Source organism: Pseudorasbora parva, chromosome 25, assembly GCF_024679245.1.
Source record: "Pseudorasbora parva isolate DD20220531a chromosome 25, ASM2467924v1, whole genome shotgun sequence".
NCBI lineage: Eukaryota > Metazoa > Chordata > Actinopteri > Cypriniformes > Gobionidae > Pseudorasbora > Pseudorasbora parva.
Window position 1 is genome coordinate 28,308,358 of NC_090196.1, and position 23,628 is coordinate 28,331,985.

Sequence of the window (23,628 nt, forward strand, 5' to 3'; positions counted from 1 at the left end):
AACCCCATAGAGAATCTGTGGGATATTGTGAAGAGAAAGTTGAGAGACGCAAGACCCAACACTCTGGATGAGCTTAAGGCCGCTATCGAAGCATCCTGGGCCTCCATAACACCTCAGCAGTGCCACAGGCTGATCGCCTCCATGCCACGCCGCATTGAAGCAGTTATTTCTGCAAAAGGATTCCCGACCAAGTATTGAGTGCATAACTGAACATAACTATTTGAAGGTTGACTTTTTTTGTATTAAAAACACTTTTTTTTTTATTGGTCGGATGAATTATACTAATTTTTTGAGACAGCAATTTTGGGTTTTCACTAGCTGTATGCCAAAATCATCAGTATTAAAACAATAAAAGACCTGAAATATTTCAGTTGGTGTGCAATGAATCTAAAATATATGAAAGTTTAATTTTTATCATTACATTATGCAAAATAATGAACTATCACAATATGCTAATTTTTTTGAGAAGGACCTGTATATTATACATACATAATTTGAACAAAAATATTTGTTAAAAAATAAAGTGTCTTCAGACATTTACACTTATTAAATCAAAAAATTACAAATTAATAATTTAACAAACAAAGATTCTGTTGACAACTGTTAAATAACTAAAGTGATAAAGGAAAGTGTTTGATGATTGGATGGCGATGTGCGCGAAGCCTTCAGCTGATTGGACAGTACTCCAGGGAGGAACTGCTCGCCGGTTGGCTAGTCGTCGTGGCTCGAGCGAGTGGAGTCGTGTTCATGTTAGGACTCATCATGGCGCTTGGTGCACCCCAGTACGGTAAGTGCTGTTTAAAATGACAAAAAATGTCAGTATTCATCTCATTTACGCTCTGACAGAGAATTATGTAGGCGGTTATATGCGAAGTCACAACTGTGTGCCAAGAAAATGCTCAAATATTCACTTTTAAACGGAGGAAAGAGTCGGCTTTGTCGTTAGCAGTGCGGCTAGCGGCGAGAGAGCGACAGATCGCGTGCGATGATGCTGCTCACGCGATCTCAAACTGATGTGTGTCAAAAGCCAGTGAGATGCCCAGCTCGACGGCATCATTTTAACGTCTTTGCTCAAAATGTTGTCTTGCCAAGCAGCTCAATAAGAACAATGCACGGTCCTATTATGCACAATGCTCGATTATTATGTGTTGTTTACAAGAACACACATATACCATGGTAACGTTACTACCCAGTTTTTTAGTTGTTTCGTTTTTTGCACTTGTACTATGACAACTCCATAGTGTTCTGACTTTGCTGTGCAATGTAATTACCATAATATTCGGATATGGTAAGTATTCAGTACCATTATGTGTATTATAATATGATTTTAAGTAGTAAATCATCTAATACAATGAATACAATCACTCTACCATAGGCTACTAATAATAATGTCACCGTGAATAACTTGCAAAGCGCAAGCTTTCTCTGTATTTATATATTCACAATACAACTAGTTGATCTTCTAATGAGGTTGTTTTTTCAGGTGTAAAAAGGTTCATACACTTGAAAACTGTTGAAAAAATTATGGTTTTAATGGTTTAGTTCACCCAGAAATGAAAATTCTGTCATTCCTTACACATTATGAAATTGACGCGAGTGCTTTGTTTGCACAAAAAGCATGATTTATCACTTTATTTATAAAATATTAATCTCCAACATGCCTTCACAAGCAGCACGACACATTTATTGTGTTGACATGAGAGCAAATGTTGTAATGTTGAGAGTATGTTGGATATTAATATTTTAAAGTGCCTCTATTATGCTATTTTAAAGCAGCACTAGGTAACTTTTCAACCTTCATAATATATTTTTTAAGACTCTTGTGATGATAAATCGACTTACAATAGGTTGAATGACAATGACAAAAAGAACTACAAAATTCGACTGCTTTACGGCATATACACATATACGTCACTTCCACCAACACCCACACTTGCTTACATTCGGACGTGCGAGCCGAACTTTGTTCGTCGGATAATATAGCCATGTCCGAAGCAGCACAGACAAATAAGAAAGAAAAGGTTTTGTTGGAGGAAAGCAATAAGAGGAAACGAAAAAGTGATGTGATTAAAGGCAGGACGAGGATCAACATGTGACCAGCGTTTGCTCATCGGCGTGAGCTGAAGGAGGCGTGCCCGACCGATGCTGTCCTGCTGGTTATGGTGATTACCTACCACTCAAACATTGAACTGAAGTATCATATAGATTCTGTAAAACGCTAACCAATAGACTACTAAAATGACGCTGGCTTGTAAACGTGAGCATCGTGATTATTTGGCGTTTGAAAAAAATAAAACCCATGAAATTATATTCATATGACATGCTGAAACATGCCACTGACTGTAACGTTACCTGGGATGAAGACATTTCACACGCGACGTCAGAAGAACTCGAACTCCTCCTGCAGTGTTCAGGGGAACTGTTAGCGTTCGCCGCTTTCATGAAGTTATTTGGCCCGCACCGCACCACTGTATATATTTTTACAACCCGCCCCGCACCCGCGACCATTAAATAGACATACGGGGTCCGCGGGTTATGAGACGAGCCACGCATCACTAGTTCAGGGCTATCAGGGTTGTCATGTCAACAAATGCACGCGCGATGGCATCCCCTGTTGTAGGATGACCGATCTTACGACAGTAGTTGAGGACATTATTTTTTATTTTTAACTGTAGGGGGACCCCGAGAGCAAAAGTAGCCAAGTGCGGCTTTAAAGGTTCCTAATTTTTTTTTTGTGTGGAGATCTTCCACAACAGGTTTACATGCATCAATGGTATAAAAAAACACTTTCAGTTTGTAATAATAAACATTGCACATCACCACATTTTTCAATTATTCTCAAACAACTTGATGAATGAATGTGTCTCTAAATCCCTCCTTTATGTGAGCTACTCTGCTGTGATTGGCCAGATGGCCCACTCTGTTACGATTGGTCTACCGCGTGTGTGTCAGAAGCTAAATGGCCATTGGCAGAACTGAACTTCAGCTCCAGAGTGCGAGTCCGATGATGAAACATTGGTAGAGCTAGTTATTCAACCCCGAACCTCCATCACAAGCACGACTTGAGCGGGACGTTTCTCAGTGATACGCTACCCATTTTGAGGAACATTGAGATGTTTCAACTGTAATTCTTCACCATCAGCATTAACGTGTGTGTGTGTGTGTGTGTGTGTGTGTGTGTGTGTGTGTGTGTGTGTATTTTTAATGTATTGCGGTACACATGCGGGAACTGTAACAGCGCATACGTTAGCCGAGCACAAACGTGAATGACAGATGTAACAAACGTTTGTGAAACATATCTTGCTCCATCCTTTATCTTTACTCAAAGTGGTAAGAATGACAGACAATCTGCATTAATAGACATAGTTTTAAGGAAATAGTGGCCCACAGCTGATCTGCAGTATTTCAGTAAGAAAGTAATAATGTGAGTTAGCCAGAAACGTACACAATTTCAATAAAATGACGTGTGTGAAGGCGGGAAAAGTTGGTTGGAAAGGTACAGCATAGCATGCATGCATTATGCAAATGTCTTTTCGAGTGATGTAGAACCATCTCACAGTGGGGATTTGACACACAAGCGACTCGTTTAGGCTATTCAGAGTCGATTTTTTCTTTTGGGAGACTATTTATCATGCACTTTCGACTTCAAAACATTGCAGAACATATACATTCGCAAACAGCGATATTACACACTGCATGAAAGGGAATATTAAAAATAGTGGACACTTTTAAATTAGTTGATTTCTTAGAATAGCCAAATGTAGTTTCTTAAAAATAACTTGAAATGAAGTCACAGCACAGCTATGACCAAATGTCTCCCAAACTGTAAAACCCACATTTGTGTGGAAGTTTTTGGAAACTTATGACACATTGGGCCAAAATAAAAAAATATGATTTTAAATGAGCCGTTTTTGCAGACATTATGAACATAAGATCTAGCTCCAACAATTAAAAAAAAACGAAATAAAAAATAAAACATTTTTAATGGGACACTAAAACTGGGGGGAACCGTCTTCATAAATGTACTTCATATTGTCTTATTTAAGGTCTTCAGTGGTTTCATTCAGAGGTATAATTTGTGTAATTATAATGAACTGTGCATTTTCTTTCTTCATGTTAGTTTACTGATCCTGCTGTAATCTGCTTGTCTGTCAGCGAGAGTGTTATTTACTTTTCCCACCCAGTGTCTATATCTTCCGTGTCGTAAATAAAGAGCCATAGTTTTTTTGTGTTCATTCATCTGTAGCAGATGCAGGTTTGTGTTCCTTTACGTCAGTTTCTTTACATCTAACCTAATCTAACATGTGCAGCAGGCATCAGACGCAGGGTGTGTGTGTGTGATAAATGTGTCTCCACACACGCGTACTGGGACAGAGTAGGCTGAAATACATGTGTGTGTGTGTGTGTGTGTGTGTGTGTGTGTGTGTGAGAACAACTACATTTTATGTGCACAGTGCAACAATAAACGTTTTTCAATGTAATCGTGAATATAAAGAAAGCCTACCCCAAAAACACACAGTAAATGCCTCCTTTTGCAACACTATTATGATAAAACTACTAGCAGTGCTCTGGAAAGTTCTTTAGATTTGGATGATAAAAGCACTTCTGTGTCCTGAACTGCTTGGGAACACACAACAAAGAACTAAATGTATTACATTTTTTTGTAATTATGTGACCGGTTCTTTAGGCCAGTGGTTCTTAACCTTTTTTCACTGACTTACCCCCTGTGAAATAATTTTTTCAGCCAAGTACCCCCAACCAGCGCAAAGTATTTTTGGTTGGAAAAAAAGCCACTTAAAACAGAGCAGTGTCATCAGAGTCTGATTTATTAAACTTTGGAACAGATCAACATATACAAAATGCAAACATTTGAGAGAAAAAAAGAAAAACTATTTAGAACATTTTAAATGATAATAATCCATAACAAAATTTATTCCAAATATTTCTCATCAGTAAAATGTAGTGATTCAAACTAATGTAGTGAAAACAGTGACCATATAACCATTTAAAGGTGTCATGAACTGGCTTTTTAAAAATGTTTATACTGTTGTCTGAGGTCAACTAATGACGTTTGTGTGGTTTTTACATTCAAAAACATCATAACTAATAAGTAATAGGCTATTTTTTACACTGGCTTTTGAGGCTCTCTCCAAAACGCTGGGTTTTGATGGGCGTGCTGCACTGGAGATTTGGAAGTAAACGCCCACGGCTAGGATAGGATAAGATTTGCATATTTAATGAGCTTCAGCTCCCCTGTCAGTTCACATGAGGGAGGGATTGTTTTGAAAGCGGCAGCCGGAATGATTCTCTCACAGGGCTCGCAAAACGTCTTTATCAAACAAACACAATTATTTATTTCTCATCCACCGCGATTGATTGGAATATTTTTTTATTTATTACTTTGCCCACCAGATCGGTGGATATAAGCGGGAACCGCACGCATGCACGCCCCCTTAAAATATCAAGCCAAGAGAGTGACCAGCGCAGATCAAGAAAGGAATATTATTTCACTATTTGAGATTCACTAGCCTGCCGTCAGGCTTAGGTTTTGGTAGCCCGTGTGGAAAACACACAGCCCCGGGACGTTGGGCTTTGCAAGCCCTGCCCCATACATGTCTGAGTCTGATCCTGAATCGCGATGAACCAACAAATAAAGAATTGTCCAGCCTGTGACAGCGTGCTACGGTATGTTCTGTTAGACACATACACATAATCAAAACGTTGATTAAACATAATCTAAAAACATAATCATTCCTAATATTAGAATCCGAAGGAAGCAGATTATTCAGGGACTGTGTTCTTCTGCAACCAGGCAAAGCGCAATATCTTGCTATCTTTGGCGCGATCCGATTAGCTCTAGGAGTCGGTGGGCAGGGCTACAGAAGCAGGCGTACACGTTTATCTGTAGAGGCAGCGTTTCCCCATTTTATTACGTCATTGATCAATATATATTTGAGAGCTCTCATTTTTTGGGCCTGGTGTCAATAAAAGCCTTTCTTTTACTAACAAGGAAGTTTTCAGCTCTGAAACGTACAGGATATTCTATCACAATGAACTTTTATATATCAAAGGCTCAAGGAAAAATTCACCCTTTAAAAATATAAAAAATTAACAATTTAAAACTTCATAAATGTGCAAGAAACTGCTAATTTTTAGTGGTCTATTCTTGAACTATTTGGAAATAAAAAGATGTAACTAAAAAATAAATAAATAATTAGCTTAATTATAAAGAAAGATTTGTGCACATAAAAATAATTATCAACATAAAGTGTCCTCTTTTGGGATCAGAGTAAAGATCTGTTCTCAAAAAGAAATCAGTCACTTAATTTTAAATAAAAGAAGAAATTGCTAAACCTATCTTAAAATATTTTTTTTAAAGAATCAAATTTAAATTATTTTTTACTTTTTTTCCTGAAATATGAAATAATAATTTTTAAAGGATATTTGCATGGATGCTACTTTTTAAATATATGTATATTTTAAAATCTCCCTTACCCCCCTGGAGTAGGAGAACAGGTTTTTTAACCGACGTTGCTCTGCCTTCTGCTATGACCGGAAATGCAAAGACTGTTTATTAATGTCCTGAAAAACCAAAGAGGGCCTTAAAGCACAATGGGGAAATTAAAATTAATCAATTTGAGTGTTTGAATTTTGATCATAAAATGATTTTATAGGTGTCAGTATTCAGCTTTGAACCAGGTTCACATTTTACTTTAATCTTCTAAAAATGAAAGCTTTTTGTTGCTGAATGTTTGGTGCTTGCCTTAATTGGACATGAATTCATCTTGTAAGCTCTCAGTCTCAGTACACACCAGTGTCAACACTGGTAACACAGCTGCAGACTTGTTCCTTCTAATGGGAACTTTAGGTAGGGAAGAGGTGAAGGCCAATGAGCAGGGGTGGTTTAAAGGGGTGTGGTTCCATGTTTTTTTTTCTAGGCTTGGTTGTACTTATGGGACACTGCTATCTCCACTCTCCTGTGAACGGCTCGTTTGCTTCCTGCTTCTGTGAAGCCCATCCCTCCGAAAAACTCAGTGGTCTTAGGCCATGTACACACACAGCGCCGTTTCTAGGCATAGGCAAACTAGGCGGTCGCCTAGGGCGCCAACAGCTGGGGGGCGCCAGTGAGGCCCTGCCCCAACAAGATTTTTTTGTTATTTCATATATATTTTATTATTAATATTTCGTACTTGCTATTTCAAGGCATTATGATTAGTTGCTCACTTAATGTAACTGGAGTGGATGCAAACACGGAGGCGATTAACATCAAACAGATCGCACTTTATTCCCCGCTGAACTCTCATCACAAACTCCCTTTCCGTCCACAGCATTACTTAATAAAACAAAATAACTGACTGTTAGCAACAGAAAACAGAAAATAATCCCCACACATGGGAGCTCAAGACTCAGTGCGCACATACACAAAATGCAGACTTCGTTTGCAGGGAGCGCACGCAACTCTTAAAGGGGCCACACTATATTTCTACTCGTTGAAATATACATATGAATCTTACCTAGGATGCCAGAAAGGCTAGAAACGGCCCTGTGTCCACACTAGACATGTGCCGATTTTCGATAATGCGATTTATCACGATAATGAATATGCACGATATTGTTATCGTGGGCACTTTAAAATATCGTAAATAATAATTTATTAACAATTTATATTTTTTTTAAAATGCACTCAAGAATACTTTGCCTATCAACCGTATAAATGCTCAACACCGCTGTATTCTGCGTCAAAGGGACGCGCTCAGATATAAACAAGCCCAACGTGCGTTTGCACACGACTGAACCGGTGAAGGAGACGCGCTGATGAAGTGCCGCTCAGTGACAGCAGAGGGCGCTGATGAACTGCAGAATGAAGCCGGTTACCCCGGAAACCAGCAAACAAACAAAAAACACGTGTAGTTTTTAAAACAGCCATTCCTTTTTGTAATCTCAATGTTGTTGTTCATCACAGCACCAAATACTTAATACTTAAAGACTTAATATGCTATTTATTTTCAAACTTAACATTTTTATGTTTTAATCTGGACTACAACATGCCCTAATGATTATAACTGTTCTGATTATTTGTTATTGTTCAGTAAAACTTTGAGATACGACTTCATTAGTTAACATGTTAATTCATTATTACCAAACTGACAATGAAAAATACTTATAAAGAATTAATCATTCTAAGTAATGTTAATTTTTTTAGTTACTGTTTAATAACATTACAATCAAAATAACTTTTTTAATGGACCTAAGATTAAACTAACAATGATCAGTATTTCTTAACTAATATTACCAAAAACATTATACTTTCTGTACCAAATGTAGCTATTACTCAATCTTAGTTAATGCATTAAATAATGAGACCTTATTGTAATTTGTAAGCCTACCTGTTGTTCTTTATAGCCTAATTCTTTTGCACTTTAATCTGTTTGAAAATTGTACTTTTACAGCTCTGAAAAAAATCAAGAGACCACTTAACATTGATTTCTCAATGAGGGGTCTCTTAATTCTTTTTCCAGAGCTGTATATATTTTTGGTGCATTATTGTATTTAAACATTCAGTTATTTTTGTTCTTACAAAAATAGTTCTTAAAGCTGTTATGCTATGGCAACACTTTTTTTGCAACTTATTTCAATATCGTGATAATATCGTATATCGTAATAAAACTTCATCAATTAATCGCAGCATGAAAAATTGATATCGGCACATGCCTAGTCCACACTAATGCGTTTTCATTTGAAAACGTATATTTTTCTCTCCGTTTTGGCCTTTTGTCCACACTGAGACAGCGTTTTAAGTCAATGAAAACGTATCGTTTTGAAAACGCCCTCCAAAGCGGATTAATTTGAAAACGCCGTCTTCGCGCCGTAGTGTGGACTGTGAAAACAGAGGCTTTTTAATACAATGATGCGTTTTTAGCCATATGACCAATTCAGCCAAGATGGTGAACGACATTGTACAGCAGTTGTTTTGTATGCTTTCTGTTTTGACAGCCTTGTTAAATATTATGCCTTTTCTCGACATTGCTGCAAAATTTTAAAGAGTAAATAAACGAGTAATGGAAATGACGCAAGTCAAAACGTCTTGGATTTGCTCATGCGCAGTACGGGGATGTAAGCGTTTTCAGACGTTTCAGTGTAGATTAACATTTTTTGGAAAACGATTGAAAATGATAGTGTGGACGCGGAGCGTTTTTAGGCGAAAACGTTTTTTAATTTATCCGGATTAGTGTAGAGGTAGCCTTAGATTGGTTAGATGGCCAAATGTAGTTTCCTGTATTTTTATTATTTATATTTTTATTTTAATAAAAATTATTTTTATTAGTATTTTTAGCACAGGTTGTCCGGAAACGCCACGCCCCTTCCCATTACAGGCAGAAGTCACATCTGGGGAGACTAGCGAGGGTTTATGATGTCACCAACCCAGGAAGAAGCTCGTTGTAGTCCAAACCGGCCGTTTTTGTAGGCAATAAACTGCCGTAACTTTAAAAGACAATATCTCCGTTTGCATTGAACTTTCAGCGCTGTAACTTTGCAGATACTGTTTACGATCAAGCAGCGACATTACACACTAACTAAAGTTAAAAAAGTGAAATCGCATGCAACCACCCCTTTAAGAGAAAGATGCACTCTTTCGGAGTTACATGAGCTCTGCAGGTGCAGGTTTGGTTGTCAAAGGTGCCCTTTTTCACAGTTGAAGCCAAACTCGTATCCAGATCCGATTAATCAGTTTTAGACACACCTTCTCTGTTGCATAAATTACATTTATTCATCAGCTCGTTCGCTGTGTTTTTCACCAAAATGCTCAATAATGTCTTTTCTCTACAGAACATCCGTTCAGCCATGTGATCGACACTCTCCGGAGCAAACAGAATGAAGAGCTGAGATATTTCAACCCACAGAAGCTCAGCGATGATGCCAGATATGGTGAGAACTAAATTCATTCATGCACAGATACAAGTGACATCACCTGTAATCAAACTCAAGTTGTAAAAAATAAAGTCTTGCAAAAGCTCTAACTGGCTCTTTTACTTGTAGAGAAACTGCCGTTCTGCATGCGGGTTCTGCTGGAGTCCGCCGTTCGGAAGTGTGACGGGTTCTACGTGAAGACAGAGGATGTCTCCAATATTCTGGACTGGCAGACGCAGCAGAACCAGGCCGAAGTGGTGTTCTCACCCGCCAGGGTTCTGCTGCAGGATTTTACGTGAGTTATTGACTAGGGATGCATGATTTGGGGAAATCATATTGTGATTTTTCAGAAAAAATGTATATAAAAAAAAATCCGCTTTGTGCTTGTTTGTAGAGCTGCAAAATGTGGTCTGAATTTTATGATTATATATCAATATGGCTATAGTAGTTTAACAAACAAAAAAATCACAGTTGTTGCGGTTCTTGCATTGCTCTGCGGTTGGCTCCTCAATAACGCGATATTGCGGTTATCGCAACAGCCCTATCTGTGTGGAGCAGCATTTACTGCAAATCAAGCTGCTTCAGATAGCAGTGGATAAGCTGCTCTTGTGTAAGGGAAAGGACAGATCAAACCAATACCACTGAACTAGCGCTGATTAAAACCGACTGTGTCACCTCGCGTCTGGCCAAAAAAGCTGCACTTGACAACAGTCCATTTCTGCAGATATATTAATCTGCATTGGTCATTCAAAAAGGAAAACCGACGCTGCAGATACACTTTAAACAAAGCAGCACATGCTTACCGTTTTGATTTTCAATCTTTATACCACTCTGACCATATTAATATTAACATATTTAATAATATGTGTCCCACTGTTCCGCACTTTGCTCAGAAATGTGCAGCACATATATTTAGTTCAGCCATAGTCTTTGCAATTTGATAATAACACTAAGCCATATCACGATCGCGGCTTTATTTTGATTAATCGTGCAGCCCTATTAACAACATCTCTGCATTAACTGGGCCTGCTCATAAGATTGGATATGTCCTGATGCCTCCATTTTGTGTGTGTGTGTGTGTGTGTTTACAGGGGAATTCCTGCTATGGTGGATCTGGCAGCTATGAGAGATGCTTTAGCTAAACAGGGGGTTGATCCAAGCCTGGTGAACCCCAGATGCCCCACAGACCTCATCGTAGATCATTCGCTGCAGATTGACTACAGCAAATGGTGAGAGTGAATGCATAGGTTAGAGAAAAAGGATTAAAACTGTATTTATGTTTTAAAACCCAATAATTACAGCATTAACATAAACAATAATTATGCCCATACGTCCTAATGTACAGCATAATTAGGTGGGTGATGTATTATGCTTCAGTTTTTTGTCTCTTTTAAGGAACTTAACTTGGCAAGATGCAACAAGTTTTCACTATCAAGCAACAAAATCACTAACAAGTGTTTACCTCATTTCTCAGTGGCATTCAGAGCCCTTCAATCCCCGCAGATGAGAGTCCCGGCGCCGCTGTCAGATCTCCTGGCGGGCGACCATCTCCACGAGGGAGTCACTGTTCAGGTCAACGCCCGGGTCATCGGGGCGGCTGTAGTAAAGCCTCCTGCTCCGACGCCCCCAGTGGCAGAGCCGCAGCAGTACAGATAGAAAACACACCCCTCCTGTGCCCCTTCCACCTGCAGCCCGTGTCAGAGTACGTCTACACCTCAAACACACTAATACACACTCTCACATTCATTTGTTCATCTTCTCTGATGTGCTGATGTCTGTCTGATGCACACAGGCCTGAAACTATGATCAGAAATCAAGAGATGGAGCTAACCAGAAACAAAGAGAGACTGCAGTTCTTTAAGGTGAGTTTTCAAAGCTCTCTGTGATTTATAGGCCTTTATCACACTTCCATGTTCAAAAGCTTCAAGTAATAGCATAAAAAATCTTCCACTGCAGCCTTTATTATTGGCTGTGCCCATAGCACAAGTTTGTTCACGGACATGCTGCTCGTTAATCTCATGCTGTCAGTACACTATGCCTCACTTAGACAATGTTACACATTAAAATGAAAGATGACACTGTAGGGTATCATGTCTAAATAAACCATTTATAAAATTAATGCTTAAAGGCTTAGTTCACACAAAAATGAAAATTCTGTCATTAATTCCTCACCCTCATGCCGTTCGACACCCGTAAGACCTCGTTCATCTTCAGACCATAGACTGTAAAAAAATATGGACTTAGTGTCTGTAACTTCACCCACAGAATTTTGAAGAGCAGTTTTGAAGCATAAAGTAGAGACAAGCTGGCCGTTGCCATTTTGGCAGCGCATGGGCAAAGAGGCGGGACGTGGGTGGAGTTGAGGTGATGCAATGACTAACAGACAACAGATAAATGGCAATCCACCTGTCACTCAAAGTGGCCACACCCTTAATTATGCAGAGCTTTAAGGCTTTATATAATGTAAACGAATGAGTTATAAAAACATTCACCCCCCTCACAGTTGTCATGAAGGGCAACTTTAGCCGTATAGACCAAAACCACAATTTGTCCCAGGCTGTAAACATGTTTTATTCTGCTGTAAAGTTGGGAATTTTAACATGGGGCTCAATGAGATTCTGCTCCCTTCTGGAGCCTGTCCCTAGTGGCCAGTCGATTAATTGCAGTTTAAGTTACTTTCCGTATTGGCATCAACAGAAACTGGGGGAGCTTGCCGCTTGCTTCAGACACAGGACATTACTCGTTAAGTTTTTTTTATTAAAAGCAGCCTTGGTGTGCAGAAGAGACTTCTTTCAAAAACATAGTCCTACAGACCACAAACCTTTGAATGGTATTGTAAATCTTGAGTTTGTGGCTGTTCTCTTCCTCCAGTGGTGTTCAAAAGCCTTTAAAAACGTCAACGTGGTTCCACCAGACATCAACACAGTGCATCAGGTGAATCTAGAGTACCTGTGTCAAGTGGTACAGGAAGGGGAGGGCTTTATTTATCCGGACAGCGTGGTAGGAACGGACTCCCATACCACCATGATCAACGGCCTTGGGATCCTGGGCTGGGGTGAGCAGGATAACACTAGTTCCTGTTATTTCTTGTGAACTTTTCTGTTTTGTTTACCTTACAATGTCTCTCTCTCTCGTTCTCTTTTAGGAGTTGGAGGTATTGAATCAGAGGCAGTCATGTTAGGTCAGCCAGTGTCTTTGACTTTGCCACAGGTTGTCGGCTATAAACTCGTGGGGACCATCAATCCTCTTGCAACATCTATTGATATCGTACTGGGTATTACAAAGGTACAGCAAAGTCTTTGTCTCCTAAATAATAATAATAATAATAGATTTTATTTATAATGCACTTTTCATTCCGAAGAATCTCAAAGTGCAATATAAAATATGACATTATGAGTAGGGTTAGGTACCAAAACCCGCTGCAAATAACCGGTACATACCGGACCGAAGCAGAGCGCAGATTTCGGTTCCTCATTTTGGTGCCACTTAAATTCCAATGTGCTTTGGCTGGCGCTGAGCCAAAGACAGACGTGCTCAGCGTTCGTCACATATCACAACTATTCAGTGTTTTCAACCACATCATGTTTATTTTAGGTTCCAAACATTTAAATGCACATACAGACTAGCAAAAATACACACTGAAGTGGCAATAACAATCCTTTCAGACAGTTATAATTTGACTACGTGTCTTATTTATATCAAATATACATAATTCTATAGTTAATATAGTTTACTCTATTCTTCTCCCAGTTCACCGGTCACCGACTCTCATGTATTTCGTGAGATGTGATGGAAATCGGACAGAGCCGATTCTCTGAGGCGCAAACTAACATAGCGGCGCCCATCACGCATAATAGATCAACTAACACACTTTCACTTACACATATTTAAAAATCAGAAAATCAGATAGGTCCTGACATAGATAACAAGTTTGTGTATATTTAAAAATATTTAAAAAACGAATAAAACCGACAGCCTACATCTGTGATACAGCGACATTGTGGCTGCTGTGTGTCGAGAAGCACAACGCATTGCCATGGAAACAATAGGGTGATGCTTTCTAAAATATTTAGCCAGAGAATATGGTCATATTTCTGCAAAATTATGCTGAACCTTGAAGCTGGTTTGTAGCAGACCAAGAATACAGACTACTGCTGTTATATCTGTAACTGTTATTTAGTGTTAAATTAGGCCTATTTTAGTTGGATTAGGTGGCTCAGGTTTTCCTGTGAATGGTTGGAAAAGTAAATTTGTTGTGTTTTGTATTTATTTATATTATTAGTATTAAGTATAATTTAAAGTTTTAATAAATTGTTTATTTTAAAGATTTTTTTTTTCAGTTAAAAGGCATTCTTTAAAGGTCCCATTCTTTGCGATTCCATCTTTCAAACTTTAGTCAGTGTGTTATGTTGCTGTTAGAGCATAAATAATACCTGTAAAATTAAAAAGCTCAAAGTTCAATGCCAAGCGAGATATTTTATTTAACAGAAGTTCCCTTTCAAAGCCTACAGCGAACGGCCGGTTTGGACTACAGCAGGAAGTGCAGGGATGTAATGACGTCACTAGAACCGTTTGTTGACTAACCCTCCGCCCACAAGAACACGCAAAATAGGGGGCGTGGTCTTGTTGCTCTCCCACGTGGAGAAGAGCGCGCATTCAGCGCTTGTATCTCCCCGTTATGGTAAGAGGCGGGACCTTTCCGGGCAAAGTGCGCTAAGATGCTTTCCAATCTCAACACGGGAAGCGCTGCCCAATCAGAACTCGTTACGTGTTTCTGAAGGAGGGACTTCATAGAACAAGGAAATCATCAGGCCGTTTTTAGGACAGAGAAAACAGCGCTGTACAGATAAGTCAATTGTGTGAAAAATACTGTTTTTTTTTTACACTCGAAACATGAACTCATGTTATATTGCACACTGTAAACATAATCAAAGCTTCAAAAACACGCGAAGAACGGGACCTTTAATGTCGTCCACTGTCCACTGGCTCTTTTTTTTTTTTATTAAAAGTTTCGGTTTGCCACCGGTTTTTGTCCTGTGTCAGTCACCGTAGCTTCTCTATGCGTTTCGAAAGGGAGGGGTGGCCGCTTGCAATTCACAGCCTCACTGCTAGATGCTGCAATACAGTTTCGGTATTGTAAAAAAACTCCAAAGGATGCACAACCCTAATCATGAGTAAGTTTGCAATTTGCCATCTGAAGAAATAACATGTCTGATGTTTGTTTCTCAGCATCTGCGTCAGGCAGGAATCGGCGGGAAGTTTGTGGAGTTTTTTGGGCCTGGTGTACAGCAGCTCTCGGCTCCCGATCGGACCACTATCGCTAACATGTGCCCGGAGTACAGCGCCACCGTGAGCTTCTTTCCTGTAGATGACATCACCCTGCAGCACTTTAAACACACCAGTATGAACCGTTTTTGTACTTATAAAAGCTTTAATTGGTATTAAGGGTGTAATTTGACTCAAAAACAAATTGTGCTCAGTCTGCAGTGAAGAGAAGCTTGTGGTTTTAGAAGACTATCTGAAGGCTATCAAACTCTACAGAACCTACAGTGACCAATCAGAAGAGCCGCAGTATTCAGAGGTTGGTCCGTTTATCTTTTTCATTAACATTTTGAGGATTAAACAGGCTGTTTATGTTACTGTAGTTTTTGGACTATATACTAACTCTCATACGTTTGGTGTCAAAGGTTTTTTTAATGTTATGAAATAAATCTCTTCTGCTCACTAAGGTTGCAAATATTTGATTTTAAAAAAACAGTAAAAACAGAAATATTATTAAATATAATTACAATTTAAAATACCAGTTTTCTGTTTGAATATATTTTCAAATGTCATTTATTCCTGTGATCAAAGCTGAATTTTCCACTCTTCCAATTACCAATTACTTTCCAATTACTCCAGTCTTCAGGGTCACATGATCCTTCAGAAATCATTCTGATTTGATGAATTGCTTCTCAAGAAACAAATGTTGAAAACAGATACTGTGATTAATCTTTTCATGATTATTTGATTAATAGAAAGTTCAAAAGAGCAGCATTTTTAAAGAATCTTTTAAAATATGTCTTTTCTGTCACTTTTGATGAATTCAATGCATCCTTGCTGCATAAAAGTATCTTTAACCAAAATACAGAGTATATCCCCCATAAAACTTCCAAGGTCAGTCGTTAACACGTGATATGTTCGTGTCGTAGGTCATCGAGATGAACCTGAGCTCCATTGTGCCTCATGTCAGTGGACCCAAAAGGCCACAGGATCGAGTCGCTGTGACGTGCATGAAGGAAGACTTTATTAACTGTCTGAATGAGAAGGTGAATGCATTTACAGTACTAACACACAGAAAAGTATTTCTCAATTAAGTAATTGTACCTTGTTGCTAGCTGGGTTTGTTCTTTGTGCCATCCATGTATGTGTAGGTGGGTTTTAAGGGCTTCCACATATCCAAAGACAAGCAGGCAACTCTGGTCCCGTTCCTGCACGAGGGGGCAGAATACAACCTGGCACACGGATCTGTCGTCATCGCTGCTATCATCAGCTGCACCAATAACTGCAACCCGTCCGTCATGCTGGCCGCAGGTCAGATTTCAAGACATCTGTAGATCTGATATGTGCTGTTTGCACAGTGTTTAGTGCATCTCACATGTATGCTTTTGTTTTGTTCAGGTTTATTAGCAAAGAAAGCCGTTGAGGCCGGTCTGACAGTAAAACCGTATATAAGAACCAGTCTGGTGCCTGGCAGTGGAACCGTCACACATTACCTGAACACCAGTGGAGTCCTGCCCTTCCTCAGGAAACTCGGGTACACACACCTTACACACAATATTATATGCACATGCAGTACTTAAAGGTGCAGTGTGTAAATTTTAGCAGCATCTAGCAGTGAGGCTGTGAATTGCAAGCGGGCACCCCTCCCTTTCGAAACGCATAGAGAAGCTACGGTGACTGACACAGGACAAAAATGTCTGTTTAGGGCTACTGTAGAAAGATGGCGGCACGAAATGGTGTCTTCTCTGTAAGTGGATCTGCGGTCTATGAAGACTAAAATGGCTCATTCTAAGGCCATAAAAACATAACGGTTCATTATGTAAGGTCTTTATACTCCACTGAAAACATAGTTATGTATATTATATTGCATTTTTGTCAAAAGATCCTAATAAATTCAACACACTGCACCTTTAAGCATGCCACGGTTATTATTGGTAACAAAATATATTACTAAAACTAAAACTGTAAGAAAAAAACTATAAATACTAGATCATTTTTTTAAATATTTATAATATTTTGATTATACATTAGAAATTATATAAATTGAGATATAGATATATATATATAATTTTATATAATTTTTCCAAAAAAATATGAAAAGCAGATTAAATGTGTCTAATATTTATGCATAAAATACATTTAAAAAATAAATACTATAGAAAAGATCACAATTCATGCCATAGATGTGAAAACATGTAAGCTGTTATCATTAATGATTAGCTAAACTTAAACCAAAAATACTACTGACATTTAAAAATATGTTTATAATAAATGAAATGTGTAATAGAAACATTTTAATATCACGTTTATTACAATTCGAAATATAAGATAAAACAAATAAGATTCATTAAATGATAATAAAAAATAATAATAATAGTGAAATTATAATAACCTTTATGATAGTCTTGTTTCTCATAAACACACTAACAGTTGTCTAAATAAAGGCTTCTGCATGTTTTTCGATCATGGGTTTCAGGTTCGAGGTGGTGGGTTATGGATGTGCAACGTGTGTTGGCAACACAGCACCTTTACCTGAGAGTGTGGTAGATGCCATTAAACAGGTGAGGCCGATCTCTCATTTTGCCTCTTTCTGTCTGCACATCTGCACATTAATCTAAGATGTCTGCTTTTGTGTAGGGTGATTTGGTGGCGTGTGGCGTTCTGTCTGGGAACAGGCATTTAGAAGGACGTCTGTGTGACTGTGTCCGCGCAAATTATTTGGCCTCCCCCCCGCTGGTTGTGGCGTATGCGATCGCTGGCACAGTCAGCATCAACCTGGAGACAGAACCGCTAGGAGTGAACTCAGAGGGGAAGGATGTGTATCTGCGGGATATCTGGCCAACCAAAGAGGAAGTGAACCACACAGAGGAGAACATCATCATCGCCTCCATGTTCAAAGAGCTGAAGAGCCGGATGGAGGTGAGAGGAGTTTCATAGCATATTTTCTTCAGAAAATTGTACAATAGAATTCATTTGAATTGATTGATTAGCTGATTCTAGCTGATCATTTGATTAGATTGATTAGTATTGTATATGAGAGGTGCACTATGTAGGAATTTTGCTGTAAAATATCCCAAAACCAATAGGCCAGTGTTATATATTTTGTTCAGTTGAGTTCTTACAATATCCCAAATGTTTCCAACTATTTGTAAACCGTGAGAAAAATTATCTATAAACCAAGGACCCGGGACATCTTGCGTGAAAATAACTGCGTTACCCTCAGTTTCCGGTTTTATTTGGCAGAAGCGCTTTACTCTCACTCCAGTGTGAACAAATGTCACAGCAGCCGCTGAGCGAACGCACAGAGTAACGTCATAACATCATTTTAAACACACTTAAATGTATCTAATATGATAAACAGAGCTGTGTTACCTCATACTCATGACCAGAAAAGCATAAGTGACACCAGCAACTCAAAAGTCCCGCTCCTCGTGAGGCGTGTGTTTGTTTAACAATCGCTCCAGCGGCCGTGCTCAGCTCCCTCAACACTCGGTCCTGCTCTGCTTCACACTACAGTAACGTTAATAACCAAATCCATCAACATGATTTCTGCTCGATTCTTTCCCCCCGGCTGTGAGGTGAAGACCACATGTCCCAAGATACTGCGCTCAAACTTGGTGTCATCAAACTACACCTTTGTTTTGAATAGGCGCCCTCTAGCGGACGGAAATGTTACATAGTGCAGGTTTAATACCAGCTGATTTGTGTGATTGTCTGCAGAAAGGAAGAACGTTCTGGAACAGTTTAGACTCTGCCGACTCTGCCCTCTTCCCGTGGGATCCCAAATCCACCTACATCCGCTGTCCGTCCTTCTTCAGCAAACTGGTGAGTGCCATCAAGTGTTATTTTAGCATTATTTGTGTACTATTATAGTATTTCTTTTCTATTAAAAGTCCAATCTGAATGAAAATGCTCCATATAAACACCTCAATCGTAATAAAATTACCCAAACTGAATACAATTTTAATCGTTTTGAGATGGGTGGGATAAACCTTTTCATGAATCGATCAAACAAAACATTTTCACCATGTAAACGACCTGACCGGATTACTTTTGAGTGTGCGTCCTTACATGACGTACACAGCGCGTGCCTGCTTCACCACTAAGGAGCGCGTGCCGCGCTCACATGCACCAAGCTTGTTGACAAGAGATGAAATTACATTTTTCTGAGGGATAAACTTCTTTATTTCGTAAGAAGTTATGAAAATAATGTTGGCATAATGACTCTGTCCTAAACCTACCCATGTAAGCAAACAACTACTTCAACTGCGCCTGACATTAGAATAATTTTTTTCTGAGATGATTATTAAACTTTACAACAAATAAATAGCTTTTATAAAACCGTATAAGTCCTGGTGGCCATTGAGAGTTGCTATGGCATCCGTAAACAAATTCCAGCTGCTGGAGAGGACGGCGTTGACATCTGATGCGGTAGACAAACTGAAAGCTGTGATGATTGCATATAGTAAATAACCTGCAGTTTCAAACATTAAATTAACAATTTAGTTTTCCAAACAGGCTGTGGCCTGAGTCCTGTTTATGACTGTCAGACTGTTAATGCATTTGTGATTGAATCTCTGTTACGGCGGGGCGTGTGTGTGTGTGTGTGTGTGTGTGTGTAGATATTTGAATATATTCGAATACATTGCTTGATATTTGATATCCGCTCGAATTAGATTCTTTTAAAAAATGACAGCCCTAATTTGAATGTTAGTTAACAATAACAGTAGTGGTGTAATTAAGATGTGTATCTCCTCGAGCAACACATTTTTACTATATTCCAACATTGACTCGGCCGCTGTTTCTCTTCGTCTCAGACTAAAGAAGTGTGCACTCCTCGGTCCATTGACAGTGCGTACCCGCTCCTCTTTCTGGGTGATAAAGTAACAACCGATCACATTTCACCAGCGGGAAGCATCGCAAGAGTCAGCGCTGCCGCCAAATACCTGCAGAGCAAACGGTAAGAAGAGTTTTTTTTACTGTTACTTTTCAGTGTGATTCATATATTTGTCCTTAAAATTCTTCAAGACTTTTTAAATGAGTGTTACATCAGTGAGAAGTCATTATAGTGATTTGGTTCAGTTGAGCGATTCGTTTTATCAAGTTCAGTGTTTCCAAACTACTCCTTACTTTCCATTTTTGTAGTAAAACTGCTTTTTGTTATTATGATATAAAAATGATCAGTTCCTTTATATGTTTGACTCAGTTTGACTCCTCGTGAGTTCAATTCTTATGGTGCACGGAGAGGAAATGATGCCGTGATGACTCGAGGAACATTTGCCAGCATAAAGCTTCAAAACCGCCTAATCGTGAAAACCGGACCTAAAACACTGCACATTCCATCAGGACAAACGGTTAGTGTCCAGACCGAACCGGTTTGAACATGATTCCTTCCGACTCTGAAGTCATGGTCTGATTTGTGTTGTCCCATCACAGCTGGATGTGTTTGAAGCTGCTGAACGCTACCAGAGAGATGGAGTTCCCCTCATCATCCTGGCTGGAAAAGAGTACGGCTCCGGCAGCTCGCGTGACTGGGCCGCCAAAGGACCTTATTTACTGGTACTGGAGCCATAATCCTCTTCCCGATAAGTTGTTGCCTACTCATTTTCCTTTAATGAATTCACCATAAACACTGATCTTACTGACTGTTTATGTGTGTCTCAGGGTGTGCGTGCGGTGATAGCGGAGAGCTTTGAGAAGATTCATAAGAATCATTTGGTGGGGATGGGAATTGCGCCGCTGCAGTTCATGCCAGGACAAAATGCTGACTCGCTGGAACTGTGTGGAAAAGAGCGGTTCACCATCAACATCCCACAGGAGCTCACGCCCCGACAACAGCTCACAGTACAGGTAGAGAGGCCGATGATGCGCTCACACCAGAAGTGATAAGCGCGAGAGATTTATATGCTAAGTCAATGCAAAGACATGAATAGACATTCTGCGGCGCTATTCGTGCGAATGAGGCGCCACGAATTATGTGAATTGAGTGAATCGTGATTCACGCAAGTTGAAAAATCTGAACATTGCCGGATATTCGCACCGTGTTAAAGGGATACTTCACCGTTTTTTTCATAATAAACTGTTATTCCCTTAACTAAGACTAGTTGATGCATCCCTCTCTCGTCTGAGTGCGTGCACTTAATCTCTCTGACGCGTGGTGACGATCTGATAGCATTTAGCTTAGCCCACTAAGCCCAGTTCATTCACTATGGTACCAAACAGAGACCAAACACCTCCACGTATTCCCTATTTAAATACAGGTACACAAATAGCTGAACGATCAAGTATGGTGACATTAAACGTGGCGCTTTTCCTGAGAGTACTTCGACTCGGCGCGGTAAAAAGTCCCGGTTGAAAAATCCTCCCTCACATCTCCCCCTCCCTCTCTCATTTCTGTCAATAGAGAGATGTGAGGGAGGATTTTTCAGCCGGGACTTTTTACTGCGCCGAGTCGAAGTACTCTCAGAAGTGCTATTTCACCATACATTATAGTTCTCCTTTTTAATCCGCTCCGAAAAGCATCACGTTTTTTATTTTATCCCTTTAACCAATCAGGAGCTTGCTCTCTAGTATTGACAAGGAGGACAAAATCATATGTGGATACTCGGAGCTGTACCACACAGTTTGTTTAGTGAATCAAAAGCAGACCGTGCAACCAGTGTAGTCTTATTGACAAGCAAAACTCTTATGAACCAGTTCCTTTTGTGAATCGAAAAACAAGCAGCACAGCCAGTGTAGGACAAAAAATATATATATATATTTGGTCCTTTTAAATTAATCCTACATCAAGACTCACAAACGTCGTCTGTTAGATAAATGGTAATAGAATTACATCATTTGGAACCTGCTGTTAGTAATTCTGTCATTATTGAAATTAATTATTTTAGTTTATTTTCCCAAATAATTAATAGCAATTGTTAAAAGAGAACTGATTTTATACGCAAGCAAAATGTACATTATTTTGTCAAATACAAGCGAATTGAATCAAGAGCTTGTGAATCTACATTTTTTGTCCTTGTGCCATCTGATGTTTTCGTCTGCTTTTGTTTCCAGACGAGCACGGGGAAGACTTTCAGCGTCACGGCTCTTTTCGAGAACGACATGGATGTGGCGTTTTTCAAACACGGAGGCATCCTGAAGTACGTGGCTCGTTCTCTGCTGCTGTAGCACAATCCGACTGGACCTCTGATCAGAACAGCGCCACCCAGAGGCCTTCAGGAAGTCCTATGAACTCTGTGCCTCTTGTTTGCAGAATCCTCCCGTCCCGGAGGACATCATTATTTTGCACTTAAAACAACAAATGTCCAACATATCTCTCTGAGGCTTTATCTCCACACCCAGATGTGATTCAGCCTTGCGCTGCATTTTTAGTGCGGTCTGGTGGTGGAGCGTAAACTTCGGTAAGTTTGATTTGGGCATTTCCTATTGCAGTGCCTGCGTGTCAAGGAACTTCTAAACTGAGCTTTTCAGTGAATCTGTGGACGCAAAGACTGCACGATGACCCCACAGCCAATGGAGGCTTTGCTCTCGTTTCATGGTGCTGATTTTGACACGGGCACTTTGATGGAGTGAAAGCGTCCACACGCTCAAAGCTTTCCAGGCCACTGTTGTTTCTTCATTTCTCAGCTTTTGTTTCTGAATCAACGTCCACATATTCCCCACAACAACAACAAAAAAGCACTCTTTCTTTTGATCCGTTCCAGTAAAATATCAGTTTATTTATTATGATCGTCCATTTAGTGTCTTCTGGGATTGTGAGTGATAACGATGACTAAAACATTAAAAGAAGATGCTTTTTAATGACAGCTAGTGGAGCCTGAGACGTGTGTAAACCATGATGTATATTAATCTGAGCTCATATTAGAGAGTAAACGATGGCTGGTTTTGTTTCCGTCACTGTGCCGTTTGCCTTGCTGCGATGTTTGGCTTCAGTCCTTGTGTTCTGTATGTATAGACCGTATGCAACTCCTCAGCACAGGGGTGAATGATGCAGTAAAAAAAAAAATCTTTTCTTCGATTATGCTGTTATTGTAAATAATTTTTAATAAAAAATGACATCAGCATGCTGATATTGTCTTTTCTGAATTTATAATACCATTGGTTGTCATTTTTTGTACCATTTGTACATTGACAAAAGGCATGGTAATGTAGCCTCCCTTAAACTGGGGGGCGCTGTTGGATAAAACCAGAGATTTCTGTAGGATGTAGAGCATATTCAATCTAGCTTGGCCGCTCTCATCAGCACAAAGCACCTGGAAGCAGGCAATAATGTAATGATGTTTCAATGATGGTTTTCAGTGAACATAAATTAATAATAATATAAATCTTTCACACTCTGACTAGTTAACTAAGAATTTCAAATATTGAATGATGTACAATCACATAACATCAGAGAAAGTTTCAACATTGTAAGTTGTTATATTTTTACTTGTACATATTTAAATTGTTGTATTTACT

General features: G+C 39.3%; 1 protein-coding gene across 1 annotated transcript; it reads left to right on the forward strand.

Moving 5' to 3' along the window:
- Positions 1-661: 661 nt before the first annotated feature.
- ireb2 (iron-responsive element binding protein 2) lies at positions 662-23,256 on the forward strand. The gene is made up of 21 exons (XM_067436334.1): positions 662-787; positions 9,829-9,927; positions 10,039-10,204; positions 11,001-11,138; positions 11,384-11,611; positions 11,702-11,771; positions 12,781-12,964; positions 13,055-13,194; positions 15,139-15,310; positions 15,390-15,490; positions 16,101-16,217; positions 16,323-16,482; positions 16,570-16,705; positions 17,648-17,732; positions 17,809-18,090; positions 18,892-18,996; positions 19,989-20,131; positions 20,378-20,525; positions 20,608-20,730; positions 20,836-21,021; positions 22,225-23,256. Exons 1-21 carry the CDS (start codon positions 748-750, stop codon positions 22,336-22,338), a joined length of 2,937 nt encoding a protein of 978 aa, XP_067292435.1. The 5' UTR covers positions 662-747; the 3' UTR covers positions 22,339-23,256.
- The last annotated feature ends 372 nt before the right edge of the window (positions 23,257-23,628 follow it).